Source organism: Cyclopterus lumpus, chromosome 7, assembly GCF_009769545.1.
Source record: "Cyclopterus lumpus isolate fCycLum1 chromosome 7, fCycLum1.pri, whole genome shotgun sequence".
NCBI lineage: Eukaryota > Metazoa > Chordata > Actinopteri > Perciformes > Cyclopteridae > Cyclopterus > Cyclopterus lumpus.
Genome location: NC_046972.1, coordinates 21,479,713 through 21,492,840, shown reverse-complemented (window position 1 = coordinate 21,492,840; position 13,128 = coordinate 21,479,713). Strand labels below are relative to the sequence as shown.

At 43.9% G+C, this 13,128-nt stretch overlaps 2 protein-coding genes across 2 annotated transcripts; both read right to left on the bottom strand.

The window, feature by feature from the left end:
* Positions 1–1,559: 1,559 nt before the first annotated feature.
* On the bottom strand, positions 1,560–8,999 carry LOC117733977 (calcium-responsive transactivator-like). Its single transcript, XM_034537982.1, is given in 12 exon segments — positions 1,560–1,597; positions 2,044–2,171; positions 2,258–2,371; positions 2,540–2,640; positions 3,048–3,103; positions 3,105–3,135; positions 5,983–6,151; positions 6,855–7,073; positions 7,510–7,624; positions 7,847–7,931; positions 8,016–8,092; positions 8,869–8,999. Coding segments are annotated over 12 exon segments (1,191 nt in total). The 5' UTR covers positions 8,938–8,999; the 3' UTR covers positions 1,560–1,570.
* Positions 9,000–10,238: 1,239 nt separating this feature from the next.
* On the bottom strand, positions 10,239–13,034 carry lsm14b (LSM family member 14B). Its single transcript, XM_034537956.1, has 8 exons — positions 12,774–13,034; positions 12,509–12,672; positions 12,276–12,405; positions 11,953–12,147; positions 11,685–11,768; positions 11,438–11,593; positions 10,944–11,082; positions 10,239–10,835 (listed from the first exon to the last, which is right to left on the bottom strand). The coding sequence occupies exons 1-8, from the start codon at positions 12,892–12,894 to the stop codon at positions 10,586–10,588; spliced, it is 1,239 nt and encodes a 412-aa protein (XP_034393847.1). The 5' UTR covers positions 12,895–13,034; the 3' UTR covers positions 10,239–10,585.
* Between the last annotated feature and the right edge of the window lie 94 nt (positions 13,035–13,128).

Below are 13,128 nucleotides of genomic sequence, written 5' to 3'. Positions count from 1 at the left end.
ATACAATGTAGTATCAAGAAGATTGTCATTGTTGAGTGGTATATGGTTGTGTTTCTCCCATTATTTATTAAACCTTTAAACTATTATTATTATTATCATGTTACCCCTCTCGAGATAAGTCGAGTTACTACAGAATATACTGCAAACTCATCCCCATCACGGCTCAAACTGTAAGAAACAGCGATTAGTGAAATGACCGGAGGTCGTTGTCTGACTTCTTTTTAAATAAACAACATAAAATATACCCATTTTGTAATCACACATGGAAAGATAAAAACAATTACCTTCTAATACCCCTTTACCGCTCGTCCTATTTTTAAGATTACTTTGTTCATCAAGTACAAAAGATCATGATAAATGTTTTCACTGAAGAAAAACAAGAATATTGAAGTACTAAGCCTTGTGTGTGTGTGTGCTGAAAGACTTATAATCTGTCCATAAACACACATAAATACAGAAAACTATTTCTCTTAAATATTACATGTCAGTTGAAACCTGCAACGTAACTTAGACAAACCAGCCCTAGTATGTCAACAAACTATAGATAATGTTGTAGAGTTTAATCTCACCATGACTCACTGAGGGTATTGCACTTATTGAAGCCCAGGTGCAGGACGTTCCCCAGTTACTTTGGCTTTCAGAGGATCATTCGTTCAAAACAGCCCGAATCGCACTACAATACGAAATATCAGACAAATACACACTGCAAAATAAAGTGCAGACAAAGTGGCAATGTGTTTTTCATGTAAAATGCCCCCCCCCCCCCCCCCCCACCCCATCCTCCTAACTCTGCACAACAACGACGTGTCTGTGTGCAGAGCAATGCCACCTGAAAAACATAGGTCAAAAATACTATCACGATGTATGATTCTCATGGACGATGACGCACACTTTTTAAAGTCCGGATCAGTCGGCTAAACTATTGTGTTTTACCTCGGAAAGACACACACACACAGAGTGATAGCACATCATGTTCCACCACGACACATCACAGTTTGACTAACACAGACAAAGCCCCCCCCCCCGTAAACAGCGTCTCGACCCCCGGAGAACGAGAGCAAAGAGCTGCAGACCGAGTCTAACATATCACGGAGGACCGTTTTCCTTTGAGGCTATAATTTAGTTTTTTATAGCCTCGGCCTCACAAACCACGCGGCCTTCTCTGAATAAAGAAAGAGGCTTTCTTTTAAAATGAAATAAACATGGACGTGCCGGGGGGCGAGGGGATGAAGACGAGTGAAAGGCCAAGAAGGAGAAGCATACAGGCGATTAGCTGAGGCTCATTGAATGACTTGACTGCTCCTTTGTTTTTTTTTTAGTACCCTGTTTAATCCATATGCAACGTTTACATTAACTGCCTTGATTCCGCGAAAGCACCCTGGCTTTGTTGTTGTTGTCGCTTACCAACATCAGCGACTCAGCCCTGCGGGGAGCCAAACGTTACGACGAAAGCATCAAATTTGATTACGTGTTCTGAGCTAGAATGGTTATTAATCCAGATCTTCTAATCCACAGCTGAGCCGGCGCGTGTCCCTGTTGAACCGTCCCTTTTTTTTTTTCTCCACGCACTTTATTGCTGATAATTTCCATACTGACCCTGCGAATGTAGAATGATTTACACCAAGAGATTAGATTTCATTTCATTTATTACACGACTGATACATAAAAAGCACAATATTATCATTTCCAGTTACCCACTTACTCCTACACGCATCTGCTTTCCTGGTGCTTTTGTACTTACTTATTGAATGAGTCGGATTTTAAAAATACAAGAAGCGAGAAACAATGTTTAACATTGTGTAATATTCATGCCTCAAGCTTCTTAAACAATTGCTGGTGTGTGTGTGTGTGTGTGTGTGTGTGCTCTGATATCCACTATACTACGACATAACATTAGTTTAATCAGAGATTAGCAGCGTCAGAAAAAAACATCAAACACGGTATGAGACACCAAACATTAAATTTAATAATTAAAAATGTCCCATACGTTAAGTGAGTATCGGTCTGTGTTGCAAAGCCAGTTTCAGAGGATCTTTCTTGTACCTGTTCGTAGGCGTAGGGCCTCTGCGTCGGCGCTCCAGAGCCGGCCTGGGAGGAGCGGTAGGACCCATACTGTTGGCTTTGACCCTGCTGATACTGAGAATACTGAGAGGATCCACCCTGACCAGGACCTGTCGGGGGTCACATTCAGTTTATTTTACCACCAAAATTAATGTGTACGTGCGTGTGTGTTTGTGTGTGCATGGGTGGTTCTAACCGTATCCCTGTGCCTGCCCTCCGTAGCCTTGTTGAGAGGAGTACTGCTGCTGGCTGAAGGGCTGGCCAGATCCCTGCTGATACTGGGCCTGCTGCTGACTGTACTGGGAGTTACCTGGGAGGTACATATACACACACACACACACACACACACACACACACACACACACACACACAGCTATATGATAAGATAGGTAGCACTGAACTATAGTTTCGGTTGGACACATTTAGACAAAATGTATCTCAACATGGTTTAAAAATGTAAAAAATGAACGTCGACTACCTCCTTCGTAGTAATGCTGTGAGGATTCATCAAAGGACCGGTCGTAGCCTTGCTCCCCGTATGAAGACTGTTGGTACGAGTACTCCCCGTGACCTGCGGAGAACACCGTTCAACACGTGCACTAACGACAACATTTCAAGCACAGGCGCCAATTCCAAGGCTTCTCGAATTCGAGGGTTATGCACAAAGCACAAAGAGACGGCGCCGCTGCGGCACTCTCTGACAATCTGAAGTTTCGGCGCACGTTGGGAGGAAACAGTCGAGGCCAGTGTCAAGTCTTTTTTGCACGTGTCTTTTCTCTCCAGTGCTTTTCCTCTCCCGCAGTAAAGGGGGGGGGGGGAAAGACAAAGACTGGGAGGATGAGCTGCAGCTTCAGCGCAGCAGTAAATCTGTCTCAGGCCTGTAAGATACTGCTCAAAGGAAATGCCATGACCTATAATGGAGCTTTGTGCGTTTTGAGAGCTGTGTGTGTATAAAGTTTATGGATGTGCACGATTACTATCCGGTTTAATATTGCCGGTTTATGGGCTCGCTGGAGCTCTGAGTGAGTCCATACTGCTCATGGGTAGAACTCATCGCTCTGCAGATCCTGCACACTCGGTTCGAACCAATTTTCCGCTGAGTTGGCGACTAAAGGGGATGGTGCCAGGACCTATGGGCAGTTCAGACAGCTTGAAGTTCATGTGTGTGCATATTAAGAATAATAAAGACAGAGATTATTACAGATGATTGTTCTAGACAGCTGTAATGGAAGCCATCATCGAGCTATAAGGTTATTATAAATAGCAAAGTAGAATGTTCTTACTTATTCCCTGGTGATGATTTTCTAGGGGTTGAAATTATATTATGGAGGAAGCTGTTGCGGACCAACCCTCAAAAGAAAACAATTGCAATGAACAATTCCATGACAAATTACAAGGGATCCCATTTTAGCGGAGAAAACGAGGATGACAGAAAGCCAGTTATCAGGGAGAATCTGATGTCTGCTTAGTGGTCGGGTGCAGAAACTCCAGATTCCAATGTGTCCCTTTCCCTTTCAATTTCATCTCACAAACTCACAAATCCGGCAAAACCAAAAAACTCTCTGGACGATGCATCCGAGAGCCATGCAAGCACAGTCTGATCTCTTTTTAAGAACCACAGTTGGCCCCAATGTTTCCAAAAAAACAGATATGAGCTGTAGCATAGAGCAGCGTCCTTCTTAACTTCTGCACAAATAAAATTGCGAAACCATTTCATAAGAACATATCTGATAGTTCCCGATATCAGTCATGCAGGGATAATACTCTTCCGGAGTGAATGAGGACGTACAATCATGGCCTGTTGCCCTGGAAACCGTATCCCATCCTTTTTTTTTTTTTGCATCTCCAGCCTAGTCTACACCCTTCAAAAGACGGAGCTGAGTGGACCTATTATTAGACCCACGCTGACACGACACAACGTCACATTTTTGAAGGCAAAAACTCAAAAACCATGCACATTTAAAAAAAAAAATTTAACTGGATAAATTATAAATAATACATACTCTAATAATAAATACATTATCTCCCTTTTTTCAAGTAAAATAAAGGCTTGATTTAAAACAGAATAGAATAGACTACATGTATTATAATTATTTTTCCCTATTAGCTTATTTTCTCACCTCCTGTCTTCCTCTGTTGCTCTGCTTCCAGCCTGACATCACTTTCATCCAATCAGATGTCACCTCTATGTCTCTATGTAAGAAGAGAGGCCCGAGGCCCTCTAGGTAGCCTTTGCAGATTAAAGTACATGTTGACGTTATCGATGATTGTCATAGTCTTCAACCAATCAGATCTTTAGTTTGACATGCTGGGCGTATTCATGATATCTCTGTCATTCGCCACTTTCAAAACCGCACTTAAAACCCATTAATTTAAATCTGCATTTAGGCTGTGATACTAGTAAAAAGGTCATCTTTTTTTTTTTTTGCTGTTGCTTCTATTGTTTGAGTACCTTTTAAGGCGCTATACAAATAAAATGGATTATTATTATCATGATTATCCTCTTTGAAGAATGTCAACAGACTGTATGGCCCTTTGTTTAATAAGTAATGCAATTGTATCTTTTACTATTTGCTCTATAGACAAGACTGGTAGACGAGAGGTCAGGGGTCACCAAACAATTAGGATTCATCCTCTAAAAAAGGTTTTAAAAAAAACAACTGTTTTAAGTCAGTGTTTTTCCATTAATGCATTTCTAAAACAATACATGAAATATGAAACTTCAAAAAAATAAATGCACTTTATTTTCCTGAAACAGCAACAATGTGTCATTTTTTTTGGGTTGCATGACCCTTTGATTGAGCAGTTAATTCTGCAACAGAAAAGGTTGGGGGAGGAGCTAAAACATTTGGTTTAGGGGAGGAGCTAAAAAAAAAAAAGAGAAGCTTTTAGCTCCTCCCCCACACCACTCACGAATGTCACCGTTTCCATAGTAACAGTCATTCTATTGGTTCTGTGATTCCTTTATCACAAACATTCGGTTTGGTAACATCACGTGACCTCTTAGTGACATCACGTGACCTCTTAGTGACATCACGGGAAACTCCCAGTGACATCACGTGACCTCTTAGTGACATCACGGGAACTCTTAGTGACATCACGGGAACTCTGTGACATCACGGAACACCGAGCCAGAGGGTATAAATAGAAGCGAGCACCACTAGTCCGGTGGGGATTGGGTGATAGTGTCCTTTTAAAGGCAGCGGCCCCTTGGGGGCCAACGGTATGTAAGACTCCCGTCAACATACTGACGCAGCAGAATGGTTCTGAAGCTGGCAATCACAGAATCACCTGCTGCACGCCGGACGGCGGCTGAACTACCGACATCCCATAACGAGACGACGGGACTTGGTAAACCTCTTCTTCTCTCACCTTATCGCGGTGGAGGAGTTTGAGTGTCTCGGTGACCCTGAGCCCAGACTAAGAGCGGTTCAAACACACACATAACGTCACCATGTTGTTCACAACAAGTGTGGAGAAGTGCTTTTAATGTTATTATTTGTATCTGATCAATATCAGTACGTACTCAGATGTCGTGTGAACAATAGACATTTAAGAGTCCGCACATTCCTGTCCACGTTTCTCTTTGTGGAGCAACAGGTGAAATCACTTCTCTCCTGTCGCTCCCGTGTGTGTGAATGTGGCGCTCGAGTCGAGGGCGGGGCTTAACAGAATACACACGTGTGATTGGCCGAGAAGGATCACGTGAGATGATTTACAACGCGTGCAATTGGTCGGTGCGTTTCCTGGACCGGAGAACGAGAGCGATCCAAGAAAACGTGATCACTCAATTATCGGTCGGTTTTTCGGTCGAGGGTCCAGAGACAACGGCGTCTGGGTCCGGACCCGGATCGAGGTCCGCCTTTTAGTGACCACTGGTCTCTACGTACGCCACGCTGGTCCCTGAAGAAGTCTCGCCACCTACCTTGCTGTGCGGAGCGGTAGCTTCCCACGGGCCTCTGAGACATCATACTGTGTCCTTGACTGCCCTGACCCATCATGCCCATGGCCTGCTGTCCCTGATAGTGTTGACTCCCAACCTGGGCTGAGGAGTAGTGTGCAGTTGCAGACTGTTGGTGCATCATGGATACTGGGAAAGGAGTTGTGATTATGGGGAGGGGGGGGGAGATCTCACACATTAATATACATGATACACTCTATGCACATACCTGCATTTGCATTCAACAGCATTCTCAGAACATGTGCATAATTTAACTGACAAATAAACAAATGTGGAAGGAGGGCCCCGGTGATTGGGGGGGAGGGAGGGGGGTTCCCAGCAGTCAGGGGTTTCTTAAAGGAGAAAAAAAAAACTCTTTAAAGAGATGCTTTAAAGATGCCGCTCTGAAGTATAAATGCAAACACAGCCGGGGAAGTCAGTGCATAAACAGAGAGATCCACGCAGACATCCAGGGAGAGGAGGGCTGCATCTCAGGGGTCAGGAGTCAGAGATATAGGAAAAGCCTGGAGCAGAAGGAGGGAGGAGGGAGGGGGCAGGACGCCTCTTTGATGAACTGAATGTGTTTGCTCATTTCGATTTGGGAACGAATTCACAGACTGATGAGTGCAGAAAAAGCATCTAAGCAAACGTTTTAGGCAACATCCAGGGGCGGTTTGACATGAAAAAAACAACAACATAAAAACAAATGTCACATCTTGCATCTTTTATGAAAACCAAGTCCCGAGTGTTTTGCCGTCTTCAAATCATAAGCCTGAAATAATTCCTTCCCATAAAATGTTTTAAATAAGACCAAATATCTCAGTGATTAAAGGCTCCTTTATACCCGGCTCACCTTGGTTGGATTGCATGTTGAGGTTGCTGCGGGAGGAGGAAGAGGAGGAGGAGGAAGAGCCGTAGCCAGGCCCGGTGCCCTGAGAGGAAGGCGCAGCGTGGCCGTAGCCGGAGGCTGAGGCCGGGCTACCGTAGCTGCCGGCCTGCAGGCCGAGGGATGCGGAGGGACTAGCCGACTGCACCTGACCAGCATGCTGCTGCATGGGGGCGTGGCTGGGGCCTGACGACACACACGCACAGTCAGAGCAGCCCGGGGTCCCATGCGGTGCCATGTCATGTTAGGCATGGGCCCACATTCAGTTCACCTTTACAGGAGGCTTGCATGGTTGTAGGATTGAGAGATGAGTGACAATGAGGCGTGTAAAGGTATTTCTTTTTAAAGAAACAGAGACAGAAAAAAGGAAAATGACGCCATTGCCGCAAACAAATCAGACTATTAGCTGACCTGAAGATCATCAGACATTTGCATGCAATGGAGACAATAGACAGACAGGATGGAGTGCAGCGTCTGCAGACAAACGTGCAGCGTGGTCAGGATGAGAAGAGCACTCAGAGACGGAGATGGAGCTGCATGTGTGCACATCTTGTCCACGTTGGTACGGGGAAATAAAGTTTGAGCAGGCCAGAGTTTATCTGTAAAGAAAGCACCTTCTCACCATTGCTCATTTGGCTCTGCATCATTGCCGAGGGGGGCAGTCCAGGTCCCATGTTGTCATTGAGGTTGCTCAGGCCCATCCCTCCAGGACCCACCGGCATGTTGGGAGTGGGAGGCTAGAAAGTTTTTAAAAAACGCTGTTGATCAATTAAGATGACGTGTCCTGATCGCTGTCCTTTTATTCTTGTTATAAATGCCTCATATGCCATTTCCTCAATTGTAATATTGTTGTTTGTTCTGTGGCGTTTGTCAGCTTTGTCTACAAAGATATATGTTCTCGAAATAGATTCTTTTTATGGATATTTAAAGAAATGGAAAGAAACTCATGAAGGACTCACTGCGGGTAGTAGTGACTGCATGTTCTGATTCGAATCTGCTATCGTGGCCAAGTACACAAGATTTCTGTGCAGGATCTGCTGATACCTGTCAAAAAAGTGGAACATGAAACCCCCTTTTTACCATAATTACAAAGCACAAATCAGGAACTCAAAAGAAAACATCACTTACTGTGTGCATTCAGCCGTCTTGCCTTTGCTTTGGTGATCCATTATACATTGTATTAAGTGATGATTCTCATCCAGCATCTTTGGGAGAGACGACAAAACAACTTCGGCTCAGCGTCTCAAGTCACAGTGCATGGAAGATGATGCGTCTAAATATGCATGTGTCGTCCTGGATGTTCACAGAACTTCAACCCCGGCTTTTTCTAGGTCAGTTATTGCATTTCTACCAGAAACAGCCACTCAAAGCTAAAAGCAGCAGAAAGCTGTCTGAGGAGCGTCTGGCTCAGGGTTGTTGCTCAGTTCCCCTCCATCATACACTGCCATGCATTTCACCTCATGGATGCTTATTCAGGCCATATGCTTTTTTTTTTCTTCTTTTTTTTTGCAACAAAGCGGCTGTCCGTTATAACCGTGACAAGCAGCATGGCACCTATAACTAATAAAAGAAAAGATGAAGAAAAAAAACAAGTTCAAGTGTTGCGCTTTAAGATTCTTGGAAAACAAGTCACACAATCTAAAGCTGACATCTAATTAAGATGCAATAAACATAATAATCATCATGAGTCGGAGGGAGAGGAGGAGGAGGAGGAGGATGAAGAGCATCACACGGAGACGCGCGTCTGGAAAGCGGGTCGCCTTAGTGGCTTTGTTTGGTTCACACCTGCAGTTGACGGTGCCGTTACAATACCAGTTGCCATTTTCATCTTCTGACACCCACCACGGGCTACTTTCCACCGCACTGGCGAAACACTCCCACCCAGACCAGAATATTTACACCACAACAAGCGACGCGACGCGGATAAAGGTTTTCTTTTTTTTCTTCTTCTTTTTTAAATTTAATATTTGTTTTTTTTTACCTTTTGAATCGCTTGCTGTGTCACCTCCCCTTTACTCCTGGGGCGCGCCGATGAAAACGCCACCGACATTTTGTCATATGGGAAATAAAGGGCGCTTCTTTTATTCTAATAGTTATTATCCCGAGCGCAGCCCTCTGTTTGGTTTCATAGTTTGTCCATTACCGGGACATGCGGGGGGGTGTTTGCGGAGAGGTCTCTCCTGTCACGAAGGCAGGCACGTGAGAAAACACTGGATTTCTACGAAGGTTATTTGACAGATGATTTTGAGGAGTTATTTATTGTGTGCATGCAAATAACGACACGTATGATGAACGGTTACGTGATAAGGGAACATCCCCCTCCCTTCGTGTTTGGTATGACCCGGACAGTGAGTAGCTACCACTTCCTCTCTGTAGACGGAGTGTCCTCTGATTCATGAAAGCCAATCAGTCCACAAGTTTATTTTTATTTTTAGCACCTCCAGAAAAATGGGACTCCTCCATGATGATGCCAGTCATGTTCATCAGTCTATTTATTTTTATCTGGGACCTCTGCAGTTTTCACATCAAGTGACCCACATAAGAGTTCTGTTGCTTGTGATATCATTTCCCAGTTCGACAGAATTTACAGGATGTTTAAAAAGTAAACTTAATATCTACTCAAAAAAAAAAAAAAATATATATATATATATATATATATACACACACACATGTATTAGCAGTGGTGGAGTAAGATACTTTACTTAAGTAGCCTAAAATAACATAAAAAGTTTTAGATTCAAAATGACTTCTTAACCCTTTTAGATTATGTCCCCGTTCAACAATTTGCCAGATCTTGCAAGAGTGTCTCGCTTTGACAGAGAAAGGTTAATTTCCTCCAGATTAGTGTATGGAAAAGGCAATTTTAGTGTCAGAATTTTTGGAAGATATATTAGCATTTGCACCGCTGGCTGCAAGACGCATTGGCTCACCGGCCGCCATATTGAGACGATGGAAATGCACGTAGCACCTTTAAAAACTTCTCAACCAATAAGGAACATAGTCACTAGACTGGTATTGAAAATATTTGTATTAATGTAACTAGCAGGTCTAACTAAAGCCTGAAGTAAGCATAAGTACCTCAAATGGTCAAATGTACTTACATTAAGTCGGTCCAACCCAACGTTTACATGTTTAAAGCACACTTGTGCACAAAATTGATCAATACGATGAGAATATAACGTGAAGCATCCTCAAAGAGCATAAGACCAGTTCACCAGCAATTTTTATTTATTTACATCTGCCTCTTGTTGCGTCAACGTGACAAACGAGTTAAAGCTTTAGCCTTTAAATACATATAACATTTTAGATTAATATTCATAGTTTAACATTTTTATAAATGTACTCCAAGAAGGCAAAGCCAGATACTTTTACTTTTTTAAACAAGAAACCAAAACACGTTTGGGGAGGGAAATTCTACCAAGTAGCAGGAAAACAAAAAAAACGTAACATCTCCCCATTTAATTGAATGGTAAAAAAACAAAAAAAACAAAATCTCTTCAGGCCAACATTGTGAGGGGAAACCAATTAGTGAGGCACGCATCCATATGTAAAATGGGGCCAAAATGATAAAATGTAAAATAAACACAATCCTGGCAATATTGGGGGCAGGATAACCGCCTCAGGGAGAACCAAAAAAACACACCTCATATGCTAGGTACTTTTTTGCTGATCATCATAATGGGCAGCAGTCCCATTGGTTACACATAAGGTAGGCGTTGGGGTAGGCGTTGGGGTAGGCGTTGGGGTAGGCGTTGGGGTAGGCGTTGGGGTAGGCGTTGGGGTAGTGCCTCTACAGCTGTGCTCCTGGTTCTGTAAGGAGATTCAATCGGACTCGTGCCCCGCCCTCTGAGTCCTGTATAGCCGCCCCTGAAGCCTTGGCCCCTCAGGAACCGTCCAGGGACCCCGAAAGTCTCCAGATTGCGCTTCCGCTCCTCGGCCCATGTTAGCCTGAAAAACGTTGGTGGACAGACAAAAAAAAAAAAAAAAGCCTGTAGCTCAACATCCAGGAGAAGACGGTGGTTCTATTTTGAGGATGAACGAAGGCCACTTGTTTACCTGAACTTATTATCAGACGAGATGTTGTCGAAGAAAGACTTTGCTTTGTCGTAGTAGCATTTGGGGCCAAAGGGATCATCGTCCGTTGCAGTCGAGAGCAAGTCCTCCTTTTCCTTTTCGCCTACCTCGATTTTTCCATCTGCGGACAGAGACATGCACTGCAAGTAAACTGGGAGGATGAAAGATCAAGCAAAAAAAAAAATCAACTCCTGGTTAAAAGTTTGTTTCTGGTTATAATGCAAGGACTTTGCACTTTTATGGAAAAGACAAAACAAAAATCATGTCACGGTCAAACAGACACTTTTGTGTCCACATTCTGGTGCCAGAAGCTGGTCTGTCTTGCTACTGCTGAGCCAATACCTACAGTTTGAGAGATTTAAATAAGTGCATGTCATAGTACGACACTGTAAGGTTTAAACTGTCTGTGGACTTTTAAGGAAAAACTAGTATTAAAAAAAAAGAAGCAGATTACTTCTCATTCGCGATCAACCCACCTTTCATCCGGTCTGACACCTCCCTCTCCAGCTCCTCCTTAATAAACTGTGCATTTGAGGAATCAAAATCAAAGTCCGTGTCAAACTTCAGGATGGCAGATGGAACGTGAGGCACCATCAGCTGGCCTCTACTACGGTTTCTGCGCCTCCGAGCTCCTAAGTTTAATAAAAAAGGCATTGAATGTTAATCAGGACTTTGTCTATTGGATCCAGGAAATTAAAAACATTCACTTTTTTTTACAATTACCTCTTCTTCGAGGTGGTGGCCTGTTTTCATAAATCTGCTGCCGAGTTTCCTGCTGAGCATTGGGTACACCTGGGCCGGACTTCACTTGAAATTAAAAACATTTACACTCTTAAGGTTGCACAGAGAAATTTCATGAAACCCCCTCCCATCCGGACAGAGATATGTCAAGATCGACTCTCTTTTCGGTACATTAGTGAACGTAGCATTTTATTTAGCCTTTAAAAAAAAAAAAAAAAAAAAAAAAAAAATCACAATTCTGTGTGCTTACTGCTGTCTGCGGTGCCCCTTCTGGTCAGGGTACTCTCTCCTCTGGGCCTCTGGGGCCTCCTTCTCTCCCACTGCAGCAGCCGCTCCTGGGATGCAGTCAAGCCTCCCATCTGCCTGGATCCGTCCACATGGAGGGTCTGAACCGCCTTCTCCACCATTGGGCCCCTTCTGACGTGTAAACCAGGAAGTACAGACCCTGCATGGAGAAAATAAAAGAATACTGGAGTATGCAAACAACCTACTTAAAAATAAAAAAAGGCATTCAGCGTCACTAAAGGGTGTGGGGTTTATTGACCAACAACACATTTGTGTTCATTGACTTACCAAGGCCAAGAGCTGCAGCATACTGTTGGTTAAGCAGAGAGCTGGCAGCAAGATGGTTGTAGGCGGGCATCCTAAGGGGGCTAAATGGTCCAAGAGCTGAGTACACACCTGGGGAGCCTACACTGGCTGACTGAACAAAACAAGTCAACACAATTTAACGCACATCGTCTGGGTCTTCACATACTTTGTCCTCTTTTGCTTGTGTAAGCCATGCAGTTTTTTTTTGTATATACCTGTACTATTGCTGGATCCGGTGGTAGGCCGTGGTGAGATCTTGGAGGTTCACACAATGTGATGTCCTTAATATCACTTCCCCGGAAAGTGATGTACTCATAGACGTCATCTTTAGGTGGCGTTGGTCTGTCGGTGGGCCGTCCCTCCGTTCCAAAACACTTGACTTGTGAAAGGAAATGCATGCGTTTCAGTTGTGCTGAAAACAACTTGAGGAAAACGTGTTATTTTTGGACATGCTACCAAACAGAGGCCCACGCCACTCACCTTTTGCCAACACTACTGTGGAGTTCACCTTATCAATTGTGTACAAAATCCCCTCATAACGATTTTGAGCTTTTGAAATCAACCCTATTTTACAGCCAATGTACGGCTTTGATGAACTCATGGCTGGAGCGGGTTCACGACACTCAGGTGGCAGCGTTCAAGCCACGCAGGGACCGGAAACGCTTTATAGGCGACCACGGCTGACTTTAAACCACGCCCACTGATGGAGTGGGCGTGGCTGACTAACGCACCTGGCTGACTAACGTCAATTCACTTTCAGCCCCTGCGCTGAACTTGTCATTTATGACTCATGACAGTCTGCTCAGCATGACTAACGGTTGTGGTTATTTGCAAG

What these genes read in the sequence shown, in the direction of transcription:
- lsm14b (XM_034537956.1), bottom strand. Translation starts at nt 12,894, where the DNA reads ATGAGTTCATCAAAGCCGTACATTGGCTGTAAAATAGGGTTGATTTCA. An exon ending in CGGATCCAGCAATAGTACAG is followed by an intron (nt 12,406 to 12,508) that starts GTATATACAAAA and finishes TGTTTTGTTCAG; the next exon opens with TCAGCCAGTGTAGGCTCCCC. An exon ending in GCCACCACCTCGAAGAAGAG is followed by an intron (nt 11,594 to 11,684) that starts GTAATTGTAAAA and finishes TATTAAACTTAG; the next exon opens with GAGCTCGGAGGCGCAGAAAC.